The sequence below is a fragment of the Musca domestica genome, unplaced genomic scaffold, assembly GCF_030504385.1.
Source record: "Musca domestica strain aabys unplaced genomic scaffold, Musca_domestica.polishedcontigs.V.1.1 7, whole genome shotgun sequence".
Lineage (NCBI taxonomy): Eukaryota > Metazoa > Arthropoda > Insecta > Diptera > Muscidae > Musca > Musca domestica.
In genome coordinates, this window is record NW_026712383.1 from 3,501,421 (window position 1) to 3,527,218 (window position 25,798).

Here is a 25,798-nt window from a genome sequence, read left to right on the forward strand (position 1 = left end):
TTATTATTCTGTATACTATAATTTTCAGTATTGTGATTTAAAAAAAAAAAACAAGGTTTTAACATTAATAAATGAAAAATATAATTATTTTCCAAGATGGATATCGGGAAAGAGTATACCTTTGAAAGACGCCATAAAACTTCCTTCGTTTTCTTTGGTTTATTAAAATATACATTCCAGGAGTTATTCAAAACATCTACGAAATTTTTCTAAATCATAAACAAATTTAAAAAAGGCCCTTCAAAAAGATGTTAACTAAATAGTGTCAACTATCAAAATGAGTTTATGAGTCAGTCGTCGTTGAGCATTGACCGAGAGCGGACGCATCTAAGGAGCGTAGAGCATATTACATTTTAAACTTTGTATTTATTCCCAGAATTACTTTTATTTTTAAATAAAAACCATCTTGACAGAATCAGAAGTGGGATAAGAACAGAAATCTACAAGGAATTTCATCATTTTGGATAAGAATTGCAGAAAAATACTCAAAGAGCTGAGAAACTAAGGCGTCAAAGTGATGTAGTAGTGAAGAGATCAATGCAAAGCAACAACGACGACCAAAGGAGAAACCACGCAAAGGCACCTAAACTCAAAAGTTCGAGTGAGTTTAGTGAGAGTGTGTAACGTGCTCAAAGAGAGCAAAGGAGAAAGCATCAATCAAAGGAGAATGTACAAAGGTATACTCAAAAGTGTGAGTGAGTAGGACAACGATAGTACATCAAGGAGATTGAAAGCAAGACATAAAGAGGGGAACCCCGAAGAAGAAGTTTAAAAAGGGAAAAGTTAACGTATATTTTTAGGGCGTGCGGCTTCTAAAAAAAGGAGGAGTTCTAGATTTGCTGAAGTAACGAATTAAAAAGGAAAATTCACAAGGAAAAGTATGAAGGTGAAAATAAGTTCGTTAAAGGTTGCGGAGCTAGACAAATTATTACTGGCAAGAAGCTTACCACGAACAGGAAATAAGTCCGAGAAAATTGCTAGACTCATGGCTTGCAATGGAAATGACGAAGTGGAAGTTGAAGATTCAGAGTCACAGGAGGATTTCCATGGATTTGATGAAGCTGAGACGGGTGATGATTCTCTAACAAGTCAAATGCGAGAGCTAAAGGATATAATGTTGACTCTAGCAAGAAGTGTGCAACAGTTAACAACACTTTCAACAGAAAGGGCTATTACGTCAAATGCAGGGTTAAATTCAAGGGATACAGAACAGCAAGTTCCAGCTGAAGTAATATCAAGACAATCTGGTTCCGGAACATCTGGTTGTTTAAAGGATTACATAGTAATGATACCAGACTTCGATCCAATTAAAGGAAATGTTACATCAGTCCAATTCATTGACAAGGTTGAAACGTTGCAAAGGCTTCATGGATGGTCAGATGAAACAACTTTGTTTGCAGTTCATCATAAAATGAGTGGTGTTGCTAAAATGTGGATAGACGCTTTACCAGTGGTTGAAACATGGAAAGAGTTCAGACAACAATTTTTAAAGGATTTCCCAAGTCGAGTAAGTGTTGCTGACATTCATCGTGAACTTATAGCTAGGAAACGAAACTCGAATGAGTCTTTGGTGGAATATTATTACGCAATGTTGGCCATAGGGAAAAGAGGAAGCGTAGATGAGGCATCAATACTGTCGTACATCATAAATGGTCTCAATGATAGCAGCTTAACAAGAACACTTTTAGCTATGAACCCGCAGACATGTAGTGAATTATTAAGGTCGTTGGAGAATTTGACCATACAAACGTATGCAAGGAAGCAAACAAAGAATGACGAGGATGACAAAACCGTAAGTGTCTCAGGTGGAGCGCCAACCAAGGGAGTAAAATGTTTCAATTGTAACAGGTTTGGGCATATCTCAACTAGTTGCCCACAACCATTGAAGAAGCCGAAGTGTAGTAAATGTGCAAAGATTGGTCACGATGCATCGCAATGCAAAGGTAAAGGTACAACTGTGGCAGCAATGACAGAAGAGTCTAAGGATTACTGCCCACCGGTTATGAAAGATGTCACGGTCAATGGTAAGACATATGAAGGTTTTGTGGACACTGGAAGCGACTTTACCTTAATGCGGAAAGCTGTAGTTCCAGAGGGTTGCGATATGGAAGTAACGTCAAAAAGAATGAAAGGTTTTGGTGGATCTATTGTTGAAGTGGTGGAAATGTTTGAGGCTAACGTTGTCATCGACGAGGAGAGTTTAATGACTACCATTTATGTAGTGCCGAATGACTTGATGCGATATGACGTTCTCTTAGGAAGAGATGTATTGTGTAAGAAGCAAACAAAACTTACAATTGAGCATGGTGTCTTGAAGGTGAGGTCAACAATGCCAAGTACATTTAATGTCGGAGAAAGTCTGGATGAGCATCAAAAGGAAAAATTAGACCAAATACTGTCGTCGTTCAAGGACTGTTTTGCTGAAACCCTTGAAGACCTTGGAAGGTGTAAAAATACACAAATGGAAATAAGTTTATCTACGGACAAGCCTGTAGTTGGTAAAAGATACCAAGTTCCATTTTCTCAAAGACAAATTCTGTCAGACATAATTGACAAGTTGCTTCGATGTTGTATTATTCGCCCAAGTGATTCGCCCTATGCAGCATCAGTATTGTTGGTCAAAAAGGCGAGCGGTGAAAGTCGTATGTGTACGGATTATCGAGCATTAAATGAAGTCACCATCAAAAAGCAGTACTCGATGCCAGTGGTTGAAGAACAACTTTCGTTGTTATCTGGAAATAAGTATTTTACAACGTTAGACATGACATCAGGATATTACCAGATACACGTCAAGGAAGAATCCAAGAAATTCACGGCGTTTATAACACCAGACGGTCTATATGAATATAATGTAATGCCTTTCGGATTAACAAATGCACCGATGGTCTTCCAGGAAATGATAACCCAAATAATACGTAAGTTGAAACATCGGAGAAACATCATAAGTTATGTGGATGAGGTGATAATCCCGAGCTTGACGATTAGTGAAGGACTCCAAGTACTAGAAGAGTTCCTAACCGCCATAAGAGAAGAGGGGTTGACGCTAAGGCCAACTAAATGTTCGTTCCTTCAGGAAAGTGTAAGTTTCCTAGGTCATACAGTGAGTGCTAATGGTATACGCCCTGGAGAAGAGAAGACAAAATGCATTGAAGAATTCCCAAGACCCGAAAGCGTATCAGATGTGCGCAAGTTTATTGGCATCACTAACTTCTTCCGCAAGTTCGTGCCAAAATATAGCCAAATAGCCATGCCACTTACGAGACTAATGAAAAAGGATGCTGTATTTATCTGGAAAGAACCTGAGGAGAATTCTTTTATTACCCTGAAGACCAGAATTACAACACAACCTGTTTTGGCTCTGTTTGATCCAAATAAGGAACACGAAGTACACACGGATGCTTCTTCTATTGGTTTGTCTGGAGTATTGTTGCAGTATGAAGGTGAGGAACTGCGTCCAGTTTTCTACTACAGTCGTAGGTGTACTGAAAGTGAAGGAAAATATGCCAGTCATGAACTCGAGGTATTAGCAATTGTTGAGACGCTTGAAAGGTTTAGAATTTACCTACTCGGAAAGTGCTTCAATATTGTCACAGATTGCAATTCCATAGCAACAACAAAGGCGACGTCTCCATTACCCCCTCGTATAGCTAGATGGTGGTTTAAATTGCAGGAGTTTGATTTTACCATTACTCATCGCTCAGGTGCCAAGATGACTCACGTGGATGGGATGAGCAGAAGTCCAACGTTACCATCAAGTCAATCCCGAACAGTAGCGGAAAATGTTCTGGCACTCACAACGAACATTAACGACTGGGTCTATCAACTGCAAATGTCGGATAAGAAGCTGAAACACATCTTTGAAGTTCTCAATGGTAATTTGCAAAACGAGGCAAATGAAATTAAGCAGATCAAAGCGGACTATGTAATAGAAAATGGGAGGCTATTTCGCAAAGTCAACAATATGAAACGTATGGTGATTCCAGAAAGAGTCCGGTGGCGAATAACTAAGGCTTGTCATGATGATTTGGGACACTTCGGTGAAGAGAAAACTCTCCAAAGGCTTCAACGTGATTTCTGGTTCCCGAGAATGAGACGTTATGTAAAATCATACATTCAGTCATGTCCGGAATGCTGCTACAACAAGGTAAAAGGAGGCAAGGCAGAGGGTGAACTACATATTGAGGAAGTCCTACCAATTCCATTCAGAAGTATCAACATCGACCACATGGGTCCCTTCCCAAAAAGTAAGAAAGGAAATCAATATGTATTCTTGATTGTCTGTTCGTTCAGTAAGTACACCATTATAAAGCCAACCAGGAATACAAAGACTGCTCCGGTTATAACAGCGCTGCGAGAAGTTATGTCGATTTTCGGACAGCCACGAAGAATTGTATCGGATAAGGGAACGGCGTTCACGTCTAAAGAATTCCAACAGTTTGTGGAATACAACGGAATACAACATGTACAAACAGCAGTCCGAACACCAAGAGCCAATGGCCAAGCCGAGCGGATCAACCAGACAGTTTTGAATGCGTTGAAATGTCTAGTAGGTGATACAAAAGAATGGGACACTGAGACAACGACGATACAGTGGAGTATTAACTCGCAGCTGAATGCGACTACAAAGTTCAGTCCAAATGACTTAATATTCAACTTTAGTCTCAGAGATGTCAGTTACAATAGAATTATCCAGGCGGTTGGTGATGAAGAAAGAGAGAATTTCGATGTTAGGGTAATTCAACAGCAGGCTGTTGCTAACATCCAGAAACAAAAGGAAAAATGGAAAGCAAGATTTGACAGCCGTCATTCCAAGCCAACTCAGTACAAGGAAGGCGATTTGGTGGTGATAGACACGGTACCGCAGCCTACAGGAGAATCGCATAAGTTGGATGCGCGGTATAAAGGACCATACATCGTCACGAAAATTATCGGAAACGATCGTTATCTGGTAGAGGATCTGCCGGATTTAAGTTTGAAGCAAAGGAAATATTGCGGTGTTATGTCGACCGATCATATGAAGCCCTGGTGCTATGGTGATCCAAGTCTCGAAATCGAAGATAAAGATGAGTCTGATGATGTTTCGCCCAGGAGGGACGAAGAGTCAGGAGAGGCCGAATTGTCAACTATCAAAATGAGTTTATGAGTCAGTCGTCGTTGAGCATTGACCGAGAGCGGACGCATCTAAGGAGCGTAGAGCATATTACATTTTAAACTTTGTATTTATTCCCAGAATTACTTTTATTTTTAAATAAAAACCATCTTGACAATAGCAGGAAAATAAAAAAAACATGCCAGGTTTAAGGGTTCAAAATTTACTTGATTCATTTTCTTAAAACTTATTCCCATAGAACAGGAGCAATAAAGGAATCTCTAAGATGTAATGTCATCTAAGCATCGACAATTGGCTAGCCATTCAATCCTACAAAATATGTTATGAGAACATTACATGTCAAAAAAGATGAACAAAAGTGCAATGAATTATTTAAATTCTGAATATGTCATTTGGATAAATTGAAGAATAATAACGTTTTTTTACTACAGTAAGCTAGCTCAACTTAATAACTATTTGTGGTTTTCCAGCAAAGACCATAAGTCAGCTAACACATACTAGTGAAAGGGGGGTGTTTACCTTTGATATTAACTTCAATTAGTTTGATAACCATAATTACAATGATAATGCATAAATGCAATATCAACGTTATATTTTGGTGACATTGGCAAAAAGGAACAAACAAATTGTTAATCGACGCAGTTGTTTAAAATTGGGTATGCATGTGACTGGTGGTATTCCTTTTCAACAGGATTGTCATAGCGCATGCCCAAACTAACCAAAGTAGTTAGCTGTCATATGTGACAGCAGTTCATCCTTTTGCTGACGAAATAATCAAAAGGACAACACAACCCACAAGTGGGAAGGACAAATGACTGACACTTTAAACTTGAAAATATAATGAATTGCAAAAGTAGGGGGTGAATAAATGGGAATTGGGCATAACCAGTAATTTCTGTAGCAATTGTATTAATTTCATCATGTAAAAAAAACCATGTGAAAAAATGTTTTTTTGGTGTAAAGGTATGTTAGGTTACACACACACCAATGATTACAATCACACAATCTATTGGAATTTGTCATTTTTCATGTACATTCATTCACCAACTCTATACAGTAATTAACTATGGTTTGTCCTGTAAACCATAAAGGAATGTTGTTGCTTTGAAGTAATTTTTCCACAACACACAAAATTTTATAAAATTTAAAAACTGGATATGTGGAGGAAAAAATCGTTATTTTTGCTTGCAAAAAAACATTTTGGTTGAAGGTATACCAACCAACATATGTTGTGAGAACCAACAACATTTCCTTTGGAAAACTAGTTATGTGTACTTACTTGCACTCCTAAACACCTAAAGGGACAACTTTGAGCAGGATGTTACCCGCCGTCAATTTTGTCAACCACATTTGGGGTGCAAACGTTTTTAAGTAAAGAAGGAAATAATATAGATTATCTGTTGACTAGTAGCAGAGAAATTTAGCCAAGCATAAAGTCATAGGTAATTATAAGAAACCCCCAAAATAGATAATCATGATAATGCTTTGTGTTAATGACAAAAAGGAACATCCTGTAAGGCGCTTAAAGAAAATGGACAAAAAACAACCATAATGAAGAAGTGAAAGAGAAAATATAGTGGGGTTTGTAATTCCAATGCTATTTGATTTGCAATACAAGACAATCCTTAGACTGCATTGAAAAAGCAGACTTTTCCTATTCACTTTTTTTAGGTCTCAAAATAATATCGAAAACAGTTAAGTGGAATTGACAGTTTTCCAAACAAAGAAAATTGTCCTATCAAGACTTTTTTCTATTTATTGAGGCAAAAGTACAGTTGAAGGAAAATGTTTTTTGGCAAAACATTTATTTTTTTTTATATGACACATATTCTGCTAATTCTAAGACATATTAATTTGAGATCAAGTAGGAAGTGAATTCGGGCCTTAAGCCCGAGACGCATAAGCAGCATGAAATTATTGTTTGAACTCATATCTAGTAAATAATATAGAACTATCAGAGATGCATTTTAATTAGGTCATATACATAGCTGACTATTGGCTAGGAAATATATTTAGGACTCAGACCAGAATTCACCTCCTGTACGATCTTTTAAAATGGACCTAGGATGATTCTTGAATTGGGACAGAAGGGGAATTTATACTTAGGCTATATTGCAACGAAAATTTACATTTGAAATGGTTCAAATTTAAAAAGATTTTTGCCAAATTCATTTTTTGAAGAAAAAAATCTGAAAATACTGGAAAAATATAAATTACTATTATTGAATAAGTAAGTATTGTAACCTACCTTTTATAGAAATCCATAATGAAACGGCCTTAAATAGCCGTTGTAGAAATGTTTAGTATTTTTGAATTATCTTCTGCTTGCGAAATCAATTTTAATTGTTGACTTTGAATTATGTTGCTGTAAGAAAAGAAAAAAAAAAACATCATGTTAAACAATTAAAATTTAAAACCGTTTTGAAGTGAAATAGCATGTTTAGATGAAAAATTCAAAATTCAAATGCAACAAAAAAAGTGTAACACATGTTGCACAGACTGTTCTATTTTTATTGCTACAAATGTCAAACATTGACATGTAAACATGTTTTTCTAACTTTTTTCACAATGTTTTTTTATGCGGGATTCAGCATTTTGTTTATCCCTTAATTCTTTGATGTCAAAAAAACGTTACAACTATTTCCGTCTTTTCACTAATTAGTAAAATTACAAAAAAAAAACATAAACACACTTGTTGTTTTCTAACCACCTTTGGATGCAATAGCCTGCATACATCAAGACCATAAGGAAATGAAAACATATTTCTAATGACGATAATCCACCTGTTATGCACAACCACAGGACTACATGGCTCATAGACGAACATGCATGTGTTGCCTTTTTTAGCCACTTTTACAACGATGTTAACGTATAAATGCTGGCATGCTGCATATTGTCTATTACTGCAGACAGGTGAATAGACCACGCGGTAGCAGCTGTTATCTTTTAAATTGATTCCTCCTTAATAATCAATGACTTGTGTTATGTCTTAGAAGATCTCAACAATATGTGTAGTATATACATTTTTTTCTACCCAAATGTCATTCGATACAAATAGTTGTTTAATTACATCAATATGTTTTCTGTTTATCCAGTGCAGTTGACGTATGTCATACCAGTGACATTTGGTTTGACTATTATTAATAGTGTGGGTTAATGTCATTTTATTTTTTAACACCTTTGGGGTTTAACGCAATAATTTCCTGTTCCGTTTTTTATATATGTACTGTCCAGTGTTTTGTAATGTAATTATGCGTCTATTGGAATAGATAGGGGAGTTAAAAATTAGAGGGAATGTTCAGGTTTGTACCTATTTTCATTATAAAAAAATAAAAGAAAATAAGAATTAATAATTCTACTTAACCTCATTTTAAAATATAAATAAAACGGGTATAAAATAGAAAAATCTCATAGGTGAACGTTTTGGACTTATACTGCACAATTCGCCTTCATTCATTTTAATTCGAATTACCATATCTTTACTATATTTGAAATTGCTGTCTCCAAACAAATTGAAAGGCGCCGTTTAATCTATGATTTTTTCATTTGCAATAACTTTGATGATGAAATGTCAAACAATTAAATTCCTTAGATTTAGATGCTTATTCTTAAAATAATTTTAGGCATTGATCGTTAATAGACATTAAAATTCCAAACAATGCAAAACATTCTGCGAAATTAAAGGGTGTGACTTTCTTTTGAAAAATGATCAATTGACAACAAACTAGTTCAGATAATTAGAAAGATGTGTTTACACAAACACCACAAACATTGGTACCTAAAATAACGAAATACAATGTAAAGTGAAATTAATACTTTTTCATTTTTTGGAACGAAAATACCCCAACATCCTTTTCTTAGTTTAATAATTTGTATTCCTTCTTCTTTTAAGAATTCAATTAGTTCGCAAAGAAAATCAATTATAAAAGCAAGCAGATAAAATAACACCAAAAAGAAACAAAAAAAAGATCTCCAACAACAAACACAAACAACAAACCCCCAAGGGACCAGTATTTTCAATCTTTCTCTTGTCTTCGTTGCTCTCCTTAAAATTTTCCCACAAGACAATTGAGAGAAACGACTTAAAAAGAGATACAACTAAGCGGAAAATATGCCAGACAAGGATGGTAGCAAAAAACAATATACCTATACACAGATACACACAATACTATATGCAAAACCCGAAACAAGCATTCATTCATTGTCCTTACAAGACTACATTCCACAAATAACTAAACGCCAACAACAAAATCTTGAAGAATAGCAATCTTACGTCAGTTGTGAATGCATTTTTGTACAACACAGTTTATTCCTTTGGTACTATATATAGGTATTGCGTCAAATAGTCTAAAGCCAAGAAAAACTGGTTTTTATTTAACAAAATTTTTTGAGGAGCTTAACACAATCAAACGTGCGAATCCATTTGATTTTTTATAACAGGAATATCATAAGTTGTGGCGAACACTTGTGTCAGTGTTTGCTGGGAAAGAGCTAGTCATGCGAAACTTTGGAGCATAAACATAGGCACATTAAAATAAATAATAAATCAAATCATATGCTAATGAAAATATCCCATAATAATGAATATTTCACAAAAATTTCGTAGAATACAGTTAAAATGGCGTCCTTTAATTTACAACTTTCTCATTTGCTACGAAGAATTGTTAATGTTCCATATCAAATACTTAATTATATAAACAATTAAGTCTCTCTATTTTCTCTTGTTATAATTACAGATCCTGCTTCTTAGGACAGAAACAATGTATTTGAAGGACTTAGAATACGTCATCTGAAATGTATTACTGTATCTACACGTTTTTAAATTAAGTTAAAAACAAATTGCATTAAAGCAATTGTTAAACTTTGGTCGAACAAAATATCCAAAAGTTATATTTTGAGCAGTTAACCATAACATCCAACCTGCTTTACGTAAATATTAAAATTCTTTTTGTAACGTTAGGATTTAAATAGAGCATGTTCGTAAACAGTTTAATTCCCATTAACATTAAACTCTGAAATATCCCTAGAACAAATTCTTGGATTTATTTCCATAACGATAAAACTTTACCGCAAAGACAATATTTTTCTCCAAATTTATGCTGAAAAATGCTGTTCCTAATAGGTAGCTGTTATGAAAAACGACCAAAACACATATTAGGTTATGTAAACACTCCAGATTTTCTATTTGTATTTTTTGCATTCGGGTTGTCTTGAATTTTTACCCACGCGGTTTCTCCTTACAATTGTTTGTCTTTGTTAGTTTATACTAATCAAACAACCAAGCCGAGTTGTATCGTTATTTGTTGCTGCTGTTCTTGGAAAAGAAGAACTGAAGTAGTTATATCCTTGACCAGTTCTTGGAATTTCATTGATACACCATTCGTGTATGTGTGTGTATTTGAACAAATTGTAAGTCTTGAAGTAGCCGGCGTTTCATTGAAATAACACAGCACCAAGTTGAACCTTAGCACAAGTATTTATCCTTTTTTCTAAATATATCAATGTAATCTTGTCCCAGGAAGAAATGTTGAAGATTTTTTTCACATTTTCCTTTTAGAATCTACTGTTTCTCAGCGTGTTTCCTTTAACAGAATGTAACACATGTGTATTCCAAACCATATCATGTACATTTACATATTTACAGTAAATATATAAAGCAATATATAAAAGCAAAATCTACCACTGCAATATATATATATATATATATATATATATATATATATATATATATATATATATATATATATATATATATATATATATATATATATATAAAATGTCGCAAAATATATATATATATATATATATATAAAATGTCGCAAAATATATATATATATATATATATATATATATATATATATATATATATATATATATATATATATATATATATATATATATATATATATATATATATATATATATATATATATATAGTTATTAAATCTAACAGAAAAATGTATTACAATTAATAAAAAAATCCCATATATTAGAATTTTTATAAGCAAATTTGAAAATAAACTTATATTAGCTTCAAAGATGCGCAAAATGTCGTCGAGAAAAGACGACGTATTCTATTGAAATTTACGTTTTGTCATGGTGGATCTTCAACAGCACGAGGAAGGCAATGTATATTCTTAAGAAAACCAATAGTAAAAGGCGACAAATTTAAAGGATATGTAACTATGTTCAAATTAACGATTTTCAGCAAGATTTAACAAAATGTCGATGCTATTTAGACTGGAATATTTATACTTATTTTCTGATGCAGCCGCGAACTTGCTGACTTAGGATAGCAGCGACATTAAGGTCGAAGTGTTTATTTTTGAATTTTTCAATGTTGTATAGACATGTACAATATCAATGCCGAATAAAAATTAACACGTTTTTAAACACAATATATTTTCTTTACAAAACTGTTGAAAGTTTATTTCATTATTATTTTACTTAATATAAAAATGTTCCCAATGTAACAAAAACTAATGAAAACCTTGTTTCTTTATCTGAAGAATATAGAATTTAAAGTAACTTGAATTGAATGAAATAGTAATAGCATTCGCAAATTCCCTGTCCCTGATACTGGGACACTTACCCTATTGGTCACAATAGGTCAAACATTTTGGCTTGTATCTAGCAAATTTGTGTCCACTTGAAGACAGTATGCCTATTCTGTAATTAACATTCCCTTTGTTATTGTAGCAAAAACAAAAAAAAATTATAAAATTTTTATTGTCTAATAAAATCGGTTATAATCGATTATCAAGTTAATATGTTGAGTCGACCTAATAGGCCCTCAATACCCTCCACCATTTGGAACGAATTTGGCAATTCTCAAAAACAATAAAATCCGTTAAAAATTCTATTAAAATCTTAAAAATACCGAATGTAGCTGTTATATTAGGGTCTATACGACGACATTGACCTGAACAGGTAATTTTTGTCATAAGCCATTACAATATTCAAATGCGAAACTTAAAAAAAAACAGTGAATAATGTCATCAAAATACAGAGTATCTGGAGGCACCGTTATATTGGGGCTATACGAAGACATGGACCTGCACAATTATGTGTCTAAGGCTGTAGTATCCATTACGAACTTCAAATCCAAAATTTGAAACAATTTCGGTGAGTAATGTGGCTAAAATCATGAAAATACCGAATATCGGGAGATATTTTTATATAGAGGGCTATACGGGCTATACCTGTCATAGACTTTAGCATCCATTACGAACATCAAATACCAAAATTGAAACAATTCCGGTGAATAATGTAGATAAAATCATTAAAATACCGAATATTCGGAGGTACCGTTATATGGGCGCTATACGAAGACGAGGACCTGCACAGACAATTTTCTGCCTTAGGCTGTAGTATCCGTTTCGAACTTCAAATACCAAATTTGAAACAATGAATATTGTCGCTAAAATCATCAAAATTCCGAATATCGGGAGGTACCTTTATATGTGGGCTATACCAAAACGTGGACCTACATGGCCCATTTTCAATACCAAAAGTCTACTAAAATGTATATGGTGGAGGGTATAAAAAAGCTATTAAGCCAAAATAGTCCTTCTGTTCTGTCATTCAATAGAATAATATTTAAACTTAAAATGTTAAAGCCGAAAAGAATTCGGAGACTCAATTCATCCGTTGGTTGCCAATTTTCCCCAGCCAGACAAAGGCTTCCAATTAAAAATAGGTGTATTAGATCTAATTACACTGTTCAAATCGATTTAAAATAACTTTACAAGATGCTTATAAACTTTCTTAAAGTAGATCCATCCAGAAAAGCTAGATACATATAGAAATCGGATAGCGTGCTAACATGTAACCACATCTCTCACAAAAAGTGAATAAAATGTATACTAGATTATCAATTGTCGATGATAACCTTCTTTAAAGAAATTGAAACACGGACCACTGCGTCCATTCAGGCAGTCGGTCGCACTTTTCAGACATGAGGGAACTGAAAACTGGGATTTCAATATGTTATATAACTTCAAAAGAGAAATTTTGAGTACAATTTTAATAATTCGAAAAACTAGATTTTCTAAATCTTCACCTGCTTTTTGCATTATGCTGCTTTAAAATTTTAGGTATTTTGGAAGACATCATTTGGTCAGCGTTTATGATAGAGGTTGCAATTTATTTTTTCTTAATTTTCTTATTCATCCCACAAAGCAAATGTTTACTTTTCCACAACAAAAATACGTTTCCAGTTTTGTAAAATGATTGGTAAATAGAATAGAGGTTGACATTAAACTATTTATAGCCCAAAAGTGTTTATGTACTTATGTTCCTTCCTTGTGTTTTTCCTTGCGATTTTCAAATTAATTCATGGCCTACGTATCAAAAACAGAATACAAATAAAAAAATATGTGTGCGTGCGTTAAAAATGCTCTTTGGTCATCCATATTCCATGATGATCACAATCAAACACGAATATGCGCTATTCAAATGCATTAGAGAAATGAGTCAATATTCACACGTAAGTAATCGATACAACAAAAGTGGCGCTAAATTCCGACAAACCCTCCAAAAAAGCGCCAAAATCACAAGTAAAAGCAAAAAAGAAAATCCAACTGTCAATAGCGCAGCAAAAGAAAGACAGAGCAACTCTAGGTATTTTGGTAGGTTGCGTCTGCAGCGACAGCAAAGATTTTGAGGAACATATTGTGTTAGATGAGAGAACTATATTTCCCCTGGAGGCAACATGTTGGTGTCAAGTTCTTGTATGTAAATAGCCATTAGGAAATAAGCAAGGATTCCAAGTACGGAAAATTAATTAAAGACAGTGATCGGCGATGGGATAAATCATATGGTATGGCCATCTACATTGTCGCCGTCGTCAACGTCCATCACCTCCCTTTAGAATACAATTGCGCCAAAAACCAGATGATCAACCGCCAAATGCAGCAACACTAACAACATTACCTACATTCATCGAACTTTTGTGCTCTCACTCAGTTGCTTCTCTGCCAGCCAGCAAGTGAAGTCGCCGTAGCCGTCGTAATTTCCCCCCAAAAAAGCAAAAAAGGCGGGCGTGAGAAACAAAAACAATGAGAATAAGTGAACACAAGAGCTCCCTTTTTAAAGGCCAAAACCAAAGAGGAGAATATTTGGAGTTTCTGTTTTTTTTTTGTTTTGCTTCTTCTTCTATCTACTTCATGAAACCCGCGTTTAAAGTGGCAGAGCAGTGACTGCACTGCCATTATTTTTCTTTTTTGTCTTTCTACATAAAGTTGGATGGAATGCTGCAATAAAATAAAGCAAAGGCCGGTGGTATTTACTTGTGTCCACATTTAGGATTTGTTTTTTCCTCTGTGAAGCTTAAACGGGTTATGTATATCACATAATAATTTTTTTGTAACTCCTTTATTGTTGTTGCTGTTGATAAATCTTTAGTAAACCCCTCTCTTGCAGTTTTTGTGTCTCTTTCGTTTATTTGCCATTCACGGATGTTTTCATTGAGAGTCGAAATACGTTACTTTATGACAGTGTTATCAATTGTTTGGCAAAGAAGACCCACTGAACCGCATATATGTAAGTTTGAGGGGAAGTTTTATCGTGAAGAAATTGTGGTTTGGGGGTCGTTATCAAATGTTAAGTTTTAGTAAATTTTTATGTAGGCATTCCGACGTAAAAAATATACCACTCACTGTTTTATATTATCTTTGAAAGTAACCATCTGAAATAAATCTATCAAAATTGCACTTAAGTTTTCATCTGATATCTATATGACCCTAAACTTAAAATGATTATCACATAAAACACTTTGAAATTGCAATGTAATAATAGAACAAATTTTAATAATTTCTTTATGAACTCTGTACTAACTGCATATAATAATATTTTATTGCTGCTAAAATTATCCCAAAAACATATTTCCAGCTACCGTTCTGATTTGGTTTCTCGTTCTCCGATATTGTCGGCATTGCCTTACTTCATTTCGGGATGCATATACTTGTATTTGTTTTAAATCATTCAGGACAAAACACGGATATTCCAAGAGATTTTAGAAGAAAAATGATAAAGATGGAATTTTTTCAAGAAAATTTATATCGATTCCACCAAATCAATGCATTAGTGTCCATGCAGTAAAGAAATCTTAATAACTCATAAAATGTCCTAATTGTTGAACAATTTCTGTGCACTTGTCGAAAAGCAATTATTTGTTGTACCGAATGTAAGAACCTCACATATTAACACCAACTAAATCTCTACATGAACATGCAACACGTTGAAATGTAAAAAACACAAACCAAACTAATTAATTGTGTGAGTGATCCACTGAGTGTCAGCACATTCAACAAGCCACACATACCGATAAACTCTATTTTGCGATGTGGCATCACTGCAACCCAAACAAACAGCAACAAAAATGTTTACAAAACAAACACACAATTGACGTTTTTAGACCTGATTTGAAGTAAATATTTTTTATGGAATTTAAATGAAACCTGGCACAAGTTATACCATTTCGAAAAGCTTAGATCCTGTAGAATCAGATTTTAAATAAATATTAAAAATTAGTGCAATAATGAAAGAATAAATTGCATTTATTTTTTACGATTTTGGCGCGCGCGGGCTTTTTGCGCTAGAAACAGAGAGAAAATGAGAACTTGACACTGACAGTTAGTAGCGCGCGCACTTGGTAATATAGGCGCGAGAGAGCAGAATAACTGGATGATAGCAGAGTGAAGAGCTGCCGTTGCAGCAAATACCACAAAATATATGTGAGGTGATTAGGAAAAAAAACTCTCGTTTCGATGAAAAAAGCGGCAAAAATCCAGAATTTGACGTCGACGGCCATAGCGACTGAACAGATGAGATGGAATAAAACACGTAAAATGAAGCCGAACGATAAAAGGCAAATGAATGGAAGGAAAAATTAGAAATGTTTGGTTGAAAGGCATTTAAAGACTACTTCTCTGCCAAATTAATGGACTAAAAACTGAAATGACGCTAATGCATTTGCCAAAAATACGCAGATCTTTTTTAGTCGTAGAATATTTGACAAGCTTCTATGTGGACAGGTGGAGGGACACTTACCTTAAATATGGGTTCCTTGAATTCGCCAGCGAATTTGTAGTACCTATGTATACGATGTATCTACCTATTGATTCTTTGTTACTGAGAATCCTGCGAGTTTAGCAGCTGGAATCACTTCACTGGTTGCATTTATTTGTTACAAAAGAGTTGAGGCTGGGCTACCTATGGGGGGCAATGTGTGAAAGTGTGCTTAGATTTTTGGGTGTAAGCCTTCCAAATCTGGTCACAAACTTGAAGGAGGTATAACCCACACTCAGATGATCAGATATTTCTCCACCGAAACTTTAATGGAATTCGATAAATTCATCACAAGGCGTGACCACGTTGCTAAAATTGCACTTGACACAAGCAACTTTCAGGGGTGAATTTCACTTTGTTCATGGGTAATATTTATAGTTTCTTAAAATTTCCACTTCATTTTATTATCCGTCTATTGTTTTATTGCATTTTAGATTAAATTGTGCAACTATTTTAGGAAAAATGTTCACTTTTCAGGCTACTCTTTGACCGAAATGATGACGGCAACACAATTGACAATGCTCGGTGTGTAAGAGGTTGAAAAATTTTTTGGTGACAGCACAGAACCAGAACAGAGCAGCAAATGCGTTGAGATCGTGGTGGTCGCAATGAATTGTTGCTGTTGCCGTCGACAAAAAACAAGGCAGCTCGCTCAAATTCGCTCTTTTACTCTCACTCTGCTGGTATTAAAAACACCAACAAACAACTTCGGCGGCGGAGTATCACAGGCAGCGCGCGAAATGGCCAACAATTTGACAGCTGTCTGAATCAGCTGATTTCGATCAGCTGTAAAAGAGACAGAGGAATTTCAATAAGAATGTAAGAAGATGAAGCCGTTACCATTTCAAATGTGTTGTCAAGGGCTGATCGTGGTGAAAATGTACAAAGAGTCTGGTGAAAAGAACAATTTGCTGCTAGGGCATCCAAAGCAAGACTAAAATGGTTAGGGAAGTCAAGTCGCGTAAACGATGTAGAAATATCTAACAGATTTCTATAATAGTAATAAATTAATAATATTGTTCTGTCCCAGAAACTACAAGAATCTACTGGTTTTGCAATATCTAAAGGGAAAATCGGTTATCGTAGTAAGAAACTTTTGCATTCTTGCAGTTCTGGAACAGACCAACAATGAATAAATGTAAAGAAATAATGAATTCATAATATTTGTTTAAGCGCATATGATTTTTACAGCTTTACCTAAAATTCGACTTAGCGTACACAAATATGTAACTTCCCACTATACAAAAATGTTTTGTAAGTCCGTTAGTCCGTAGATTTTTAGATTGCAAAATGTAGTATGTATGCTGTTTGGTTTCAACTTGAAAGGGATGTTCCTTTTCCGCGATTTTCTATCGATTGCTTGAAGTGTTGAGAGATTAGGACCAACAAATATACATTCAGGGGAATGATGTGAAAGCATTAAAATAACATATTTTAAGAAGTATTTTTCTGCATTTTCAATTTAATAATACAAATTCCAAAAATGTGTATTTTTGAAATTAAATAATTTATTGAAAATTTATTATTTTGTTTACATTTTTGGAAATATAACTCTGACAGTTGTATTACATACAAAAACAAATTTGTATGTGGTTGTTGTTACGATTGTTGTACAGGTAACAGTATTATTATACCGTACAAAAACAAGTAGCTTTTAATATGTTTTATTACACGACGCCAATCTAAGGTTAATACCTGGAAACATGTGAGTAATATCATCAAATTACCAAATGTCGAGAACCGTGGATTAATATATTGCTTTGTTCCCGAGCTTGTAAGGATGTAAAAAATATTATTACGATAAAGTAGTAATAGATTCTAACAGGTATTGGGACAGAGCAAATGTTTTTCCACGCAATAAGTTTTTTTAAGTTTTTCCACTCTCAGAACAACGACAAAATATGTCCCATCCCTAACAAATGAGAGCATTTATCGAAAAAATAAATTATGACATTTAAAAATTAAAAATAGAAAAATTTAATGAAATTTTAAAAATTTTTGGGAAGACTGAAAATTATGAATGAAAACTACAATGTTGAATGGCGTATGTACATTCAAACGAAAGTACATTTTGTTTTCTCTCTCATTCGAGGTACGCATTTTATCCACGAGTTGAAATTTCCACAGAAAACTGCAAACAAAAGAGGCAATATTTTCAAAAACTTTGTATCGGCAGAAAAAATGTTTGACAAGTGTCTCTCCAGCAAAATTTAAAAATAGAAAAATACAAAAATATGTTCAAAATGTCAACATTTACACAAAAAGTTGGAAACGTGAATGAAAATTATAAAATTAATGATATAATAAATCTTTGGGAGAAAAACAATCATTTCTTCTATTCATATTAGTGAGAATTTCATGTATTTTCGTATAAATTCCCATTAAAATCAAAAAACAAAATTTTTGAAAACAGGAATTATTTTACTATGAATTACGAATCGTGCTGTATGAACGGGTTAATTCGTGTACATAATTCTGAGAGCGAACAACGTTGTTCGGTTTCCAATGGAAACATGCTATTAAAGGCACCAAAAAAAAAAAAAAAATTGTATTTAGGAGCCTTTTTACTACGATAAATGATTTTCCCTTTATGATATCGAAAACAATTTCAAAACTAGTAGATTCTTGCAGGTTCTGGTACAGACCATTTTTCTACCTTCTGTTTTGTCGACAATCGAAAGATACCATTTGTATAGAGCTACTCGAAAACGTACATCTTTTTGAATACCAGCCATTCTAGAAACAATTACTCTGCTCCACAACCGGCAAGCCTCTTCTAGTTTTGCAATTGTTTTCGATATCATAAAAGGGAAAATCGGTTATTGTAGTAAAAACATTTGCACCATTGCCGTTCTGGAACAGAACAAATGCATACTATTATATAAAATATGGCCTGTACTTGTATCTTAATTTCAACGGATAGACGGGCTGATCATGCGGTATCTGACGAATATTTGGAGGTGGTGGGTAAAAAATGAAGAATTGCTACCTACAGTCTACGCAAAAACATCAAGCACAATCCTTTATGACCATTTATTTGACGTATATTTAACAGGAGTATCGACTATTTAAATTTACTGGACTAAAGGTGTGAGTACATAAGCAGCTTAAAGTCTTCACATCTCATATTTTGTGACATATCATAAAGGGATAACAGAGACGAACTCGAGTCATGAGTCGTTTCTCCTTCTAATTTGTCATTATTATGCCTAGTCATGAGCCCAAGCTGCTTATGTATTCTCACATTAAAACCGGTAAGCGTACTATTAGGCCTAGGAATATTTAATTTGTTGTCTAAGTAATTGGGTTCAAGCATGGTACAATGAAGAGAAGGTAGGCCAACTTTAAAAAAAATGCAAATATAGAGGTCTACCGGTTTGGCTTGTAATGTCAGAATTAGTACCAAAACAATAAAAAATCAAACAACTTGTTGCATTTATTTTGAATAAATAATTGAAAACCGCGAAAACCGAATGAAAGGTCAGCACTTCTTTTCAAAACCAGGTTCTATATATCTCTAAAGGATTATTTCGCTACAAAAACTCGAGATTTTGTCGATGAATACGATGAAATAAACATTTTGAAAACATCCTAATTTGAATGTTTTCTGAACAATTTTTTTGTTATTGAAAAGAAAACACATACATAAACAAATAAAGATGACATATTAAGCCAAGAAAATAAAAAAAATTGAAATCATATGGTATCATAGTGGAATTAAATTTCATACGTTCGACTAATTTCGGGAAAATCGGTTATCGTAGTAAAAAGTTTTACATTTTTGCAGTTCGGGAACAGACCAATTCATATAAATTATGTATTCAACTCTTATGGTGAACATCATGGTACAATAAGGCGGTAGAACAGCTTCGTAAAACCAAAGAAATACAGCCCTGAGGCTATGCCCGTTTCCTGTCAGAATTACTCAAAATTTTATGCAACATTTAGTTTTCGTTTATTTGATATTATTTGTTCATTTCTTAAAAGAGTCAAATAACCCGAAAGATGAATGAATGGCATGGAGGTTATCTCAAATATCTCAATCTTTCAATCCCATGGTAAAAGTGGTTAATATGCGCGCTCGAAATTTAAGTTTTTTCCCATCATTGATTTGAAAAAAATTTGTTTTATTTTTCAAAAAAAAAAAAAAATGATCAGCTGGTACCTTACATTTTTATTGTACCATGGGTGAAACATGTTGCAATAAAATCAAAATAACCTCATTAAAAAATAATATCCAGCTCTGTGACTTCATTGAAGACAGGTTTCCATATTTCATTTCCGTTTTTAATGAGATATTGTTATATGCATAATTTTGGAAAAATTGCAAACATATGATAGCCTGACATTACTTTCTTAATTCTACCAAGGTCAGTAGTGCGATTCTACAACACACTACGTGTTTACAACAGACAGACACACACCGCTAAATCGGCTTAGAATTTAACGCTGATCGAGAATATATATACTCTGTGGGGTCTAACATGAGTATTTTCATAATAATAATAAGAGAGGTGGTTCAACTTTAAATAAACTAGGAAAATGCAACTCTGTGCTTAGACCATTTCGTGTCAAATAGACACATATATTTATTTTACATTTTTTCACAAAACAATAATAGAATATTTTACTCCAAAATAGAGGCACAATCATGGTAGAACTAAGAAGGTAAAGTCATGTAATAATATGTTTACATTTTTTCAATTTTATACATTTGAAAACATGTCATTGTTAAAATCTATATTCATAAATCTATTGTATACCCAATGGATATATACAGAATATGCAGAATAGTGAATATGGATATGTATATTTTGTTAACGTGGAAAATATGCATATGTGTTATTTTTATTTAAAACAACACACACATCTACAAACTGTGTATATGTTTTGACAGAATAGGGGCACCTCCTGTAATTGTGCCATGAGAGTTTCTAGGAGTCACAGTAGTATGCAGGTGGGTATAAAAAGTGTACCTTTCGTATATCAAAAAATGGAATTAAACAACAGAACGCCATATCAAATTACTAGTAATACTGAAGAGTTAAATCTGTTGATTTTGTCACCACCTTGTAATAATTGTACCATGGCTTACACCCATCACTTATGCTATGTTCTCATTGCACTTTCAATTACGTTGTTCGCTCTTAGAATTAGGTACAAGAATTAACCCGTTTATACGGCACGATTTGTATTTTATAGTAACATAAATCCTTTTTTAAATATTTTGTTTGTTGATTTTCATAGGAATTTGTACGAAAGTACATGAAATTAGCATTAATAACAATAGAAGAAATTATTTTTTTCCTCCAAAGATATATTCTTTCTTTCATTTAACAATTTTCATTCACGTTTTGAACTTTTTGTATAAATGTTGACATTTTACATATAATATATAATTTGCATTTTTCTGTTTTTAAATTCGGTTGAAGGGTGAGAGAGAAAACAAAATTTACTTTCGATTGAATGCACATACGTCATTCAACATTATATCTTGCATTCATAATTTTCAGTCTTCCTGAAAAATTTTGAAATTTCATTAAATTTTTCTATTTTGAAATGTCATAGTTTGCTTTTTCGATAAATGCTCTCATTTGTTACGATGGCACACATTTCATCGTAGTTCTGAGAGTGATTTGAATGGAACAAAGAAGAACAATATTTGTTCGCTCAGAAAATGTTGTGTGAGGAACCTAGTAGATATTTCATAATAAATGGTCGAACAACAATAATGAATCACGTGCCATGTGAACTTATCATAATACTCATGACACAATTATTACAAGGAAGCAGGATTTTGGATACATACGATCGAATTAAACATAGAAATAAGGATGATTGCAAGGCACAATATGAAGGTAGAACAGCTTCACAGAACTACAGAAATACAGCTCTAAGGCTATGCCCGCTTCTTGTCAAAATTATACAAAATTACATGCAACAGAAACTTTTCATTCATTTGATACTTTTCCTTATAATAATGATTTTTTTCAATTCATTAGCAAAATTTGTTAATAGCTTTAATTAGCGTCCCGCAATCTAAAGGTGCAAGTACATAAAAAGCTTGAAGTCATGGCTAGGCATATTTTGTGACATTTCGTAAAGGGATTACAGAGTCGCAATTTCAAAATATTTTGTTTTTAATTTTTAAAACAAACACTAAATTGGCAAAAGTCGGCCACACCTAAGGTGGGAATACAAAAAGCGCTTATCTGGTTGGCTTAAGTCATGGGCTGGCTTCTTCGGAAATGAACAAAGGGTCCTAGGGCCAAAATCGAACTTAGTCAACCTAAAATTCCTTTGTTCATCTACGAAGAATCCAGCCGATGATTAAGCCATTCCACCCTTAGAAACAAGTAAATAACAGTAACTACAAATACCAGTAAGACCATTTGATAATGCTGTTAAAGTGGGTTAGGCCGTTATATAGGGGCCAAAACGGGAACCTCTATAGAAAAATTTAGGATTGTCATCTACCAAATTTTTTAAAATACCAAATTTGAAACAATTTCGTGGGTAAATGTGACTAGGATTATCAAAATACCGAATATCGGTGGGTAAATTTATATGTGTGCTATAGGAAAACGTGGAACTAAATAAACTACTCACTAATAACGTTGTAAAAATTAATCATTTTAATAATTCCCCCAATTGTTATATTTTCAAGTTACAAACGATCACATTTTTGTATTATATGTTTCTATTATCAACAAACAAGAAAATAAATTGTTCAATGGTCAAAGTTGAAACTGTTCAAATTTGAAATGTTATACGCCCGACATATTTGGGTAACTTTAATATAAATACATGTGTTTGACTTGTGTGGTGAAAAATGCCGACCATGGAAACAAGCATGGTACAATAAAAAGGTAAGGTAAAGCTACCAGGTGATTACAATTTTGTTTTCTAAGTGTGCCCGACTTCTGCCAAATTTGTGTATGTATTTATTATTTTGAAAAATAAAAAATATAAAAATTGCGCATTAATAATATTAAGCATATATACCATGGAATTGATCGTTTAATCACTTAGGATCATATTTTTTAGATAACATCCAGGCATTTCATTCATCTTTCGCGCTATTTGACTCATTTTAAAAATAAACAAATAATACAAAATTAATGAAAGCAATTTGTTGCATATGATTTTGTGTAATTCTGACAGAAAGCAGGTATAGCCTCAGGGCTGTATTTCTCTAGTTTTACGAAGCTGTTCTACTGTTCTAGCTGGAAACAAGTATCTTTGAGTCTTCCCATGGCAGAAGAATACAGGTAGATGCATCAACGCTTGGGAGCATTTATGTGTCAAAAAATTTAAATGTTTTTTCAAATATAAGTAGATTTTTATATGTTTTCTTATACGACATCACTCGGAGGTTATTATAATCCGTGTTTTTCAACAATTTTTGCAAATGTATATACTTTTTCATTCAACATTTTCAATTCCAAAATTGGTTTGACAGTTCATTGTCCCAGCAGCTGTGTCGACGCGTCTACCTATATTCTTCTACCACGAGTCTCCCAGAACCGTAATCATGGTAGAATGATACAGGTAACATCAAGTGTTGTTAAACAACAAACGTGACAACAACCACATACAAATTGTTATTGTACGTAATACAAGTGTCGGAGATTTATGCCCATAAATGTAAATAAAATAATTAATTTTTAATAAATTATTTTGATTTTAAATATGTTCCTTTTTGTAATTTGCATTATTAAAATTAAAATGCAGAAGTATAGTTTTTAAAATATTTAATTTTTATGAGCCGTAATATGCACTCCATAACAATGATATTTGTTACCAGATAAACATAGGTCCCACATATATCTACATCGGGGTTCATAATAGTCGAAAATGAAACACGACAAATTCGCTGAAAATCGGTTCAGAACAGCTTCGTAATCTACTGCAGTGCAGCGCTGAGTATATGTCCGCTTCCTGTCAGAATTATTCAAAATTATATGCAACAATTTTTTTCATTTATTTTGTATATCTTCTCATTTTTAAATTAATTTGAAAATCTATTTTTTTCTTTTCAAAACGCTGTGAAGTTGCCGAAAACAATGGATATATCCCCATTAAAAAATGTTTTTATTATATTTTATATTTTTTTTAATTTTCACGCCTTTTAGAGGGCATAAAAGTCAAAAAAGAATATAATTTAAAACAAGAAACTAAAATTTTGGTCTGATAACTCACGTAAAACTTAATGAATGGTTTAATCACGTCTTGTTTCCCAAAATACTAGTAGACGATTTTCATCATTTATTTTCTGTTAACCTTTAACTTCTGAGGTGACATATTTTATAACGTGGTGGTAAATTTTACCCCTCTAAATATTACAGAAAAAAAAACTTTGTTAAAAATTTTATTTGATAATAATTTGTTTTTTAAAAGTAAACAAAATTTTTATTCATTGTAATAGAATAGAGAATTTCAAGAAAATGTGAAGGGAGGGTAAAATTTACCACCACCTCAGAAGTTAAAGGTTAAATTGACATTAAATTTGTAACAAGAAATTGTAAGCGTAAGATTTCGTTTTAGTGCTGCATCCATATAGCGGGTTTAATGACGATTTTGGCAAATTTTTTCAGCTGGTAAATTTGGGTGTTTGGTTCTTAAAGGCGGACCTAAAGTAAAACGACATCCGAGGCATACACAAGAACATTTCCTTAAGATGAAGGGGTTGAAACTTTTATCTTTTATGTTTAAGTCCAAGAACAGGTAAATAAGCATGGCAGAATCAAGGAGATAAAGTCATGCAATCATATGTCCATTGTCAAAATTTGTATTTATAAATCCATTGTACATAAAATAACCAGAGATGGGAACTGTTTTTATGTAGTAAAATGTGACAAGGTAAATTACAGAAAATGCAGAGATGGGTATGCTTATTTGAAATAAATTTATTTCTTAATTTTACAATGGAACGTATATGTCTTTCTGTAAAAAGGAATGCCGAAAAATAAGATTATTTATTATTTTTGTAAAAACTGTCATTCGTCATACGAAAATATTTTAGATATGAAAATTGATTTTATTTAAAAAATGACAAGGTCAAGTTTGTCAGAAAAGGCCTTAATCATAGTATAAGAGTATGGTCTAAACGGGTGTCTTTGGACAGGATTTTTCATAGCACTCAAACTTGACATGACGTGTTATATAATTTACAGAATTTTCAAACACTGAAGCCAGGGTTAAGTGCATGGCACCCATCAGAATTAGTCTCAAAATTGCGGATTCTGTAAATTTATCACAACGCGTCTTCCTTGGGTTCCTTTGTGATTTTTGATTAATGCCTCGAGAACTGAAATATTATCTTCCGATGTTTCCGCAAAGGCGAAAACAAACAACAGCTGAGCTGCATTTATCTATATCTATAAAAGAGGAAAATGTTTGTATGTTTGTTTGTAATTTATGGACTCGAAAACCGCTGAATAGATTTTCCTGAAAATTTCCATATATACTGCAACATCGCCGGAAAGTAACATAGGCTATATACATTTTTGAATTTCCACTTGGAACTGGAGATATAGCATCATAATCGGAGGTACCTCCCAAAAATTTAGATTTTATATGCACATATGTATTGATTGGTTGAATATACGGTCTCCA

General features: G+C 33.3%; 1 protein-coding gene across 3 annotated transcripts in view; it reads right to left on the reverse strand.

The window, feature by feature from the left end:
• Positions 1-16,872, reverse strand: part of LOC101893514 (G1/S-specific cyclin-E) — a 29,934-nt gene extending 13,062 nt beyond the window's left edge. The window contains exons 1-2 of one of the 3 annotated variants that reach the window (XM_011292060.3): positions 16,163-16,872; positions 7,359-7,475 (exon numbers count right to left, since the gene is read on the reverse strand). In XM_011292060.3, the coding sequence (XP_011290362.1) occupies positions 7,359-7,375 (17 nt within the window). In that variant the 5' untranslated portion in view covers positions 7,376-7,475; positions 16,163-16,872. Of the gene's footprint in view, positions 1-7,358; positions 7,476-7,820; positions 7,840-13,172; positions 13,375-16,162 lie in introns of those variants that run through there. The other 2 variants (XM_020034956.2, XM_059130271.1) reach the window with 2 other exon arrangements.
• Positions 16,873-25,798: the final 8,926 nt, after the last annotated feature.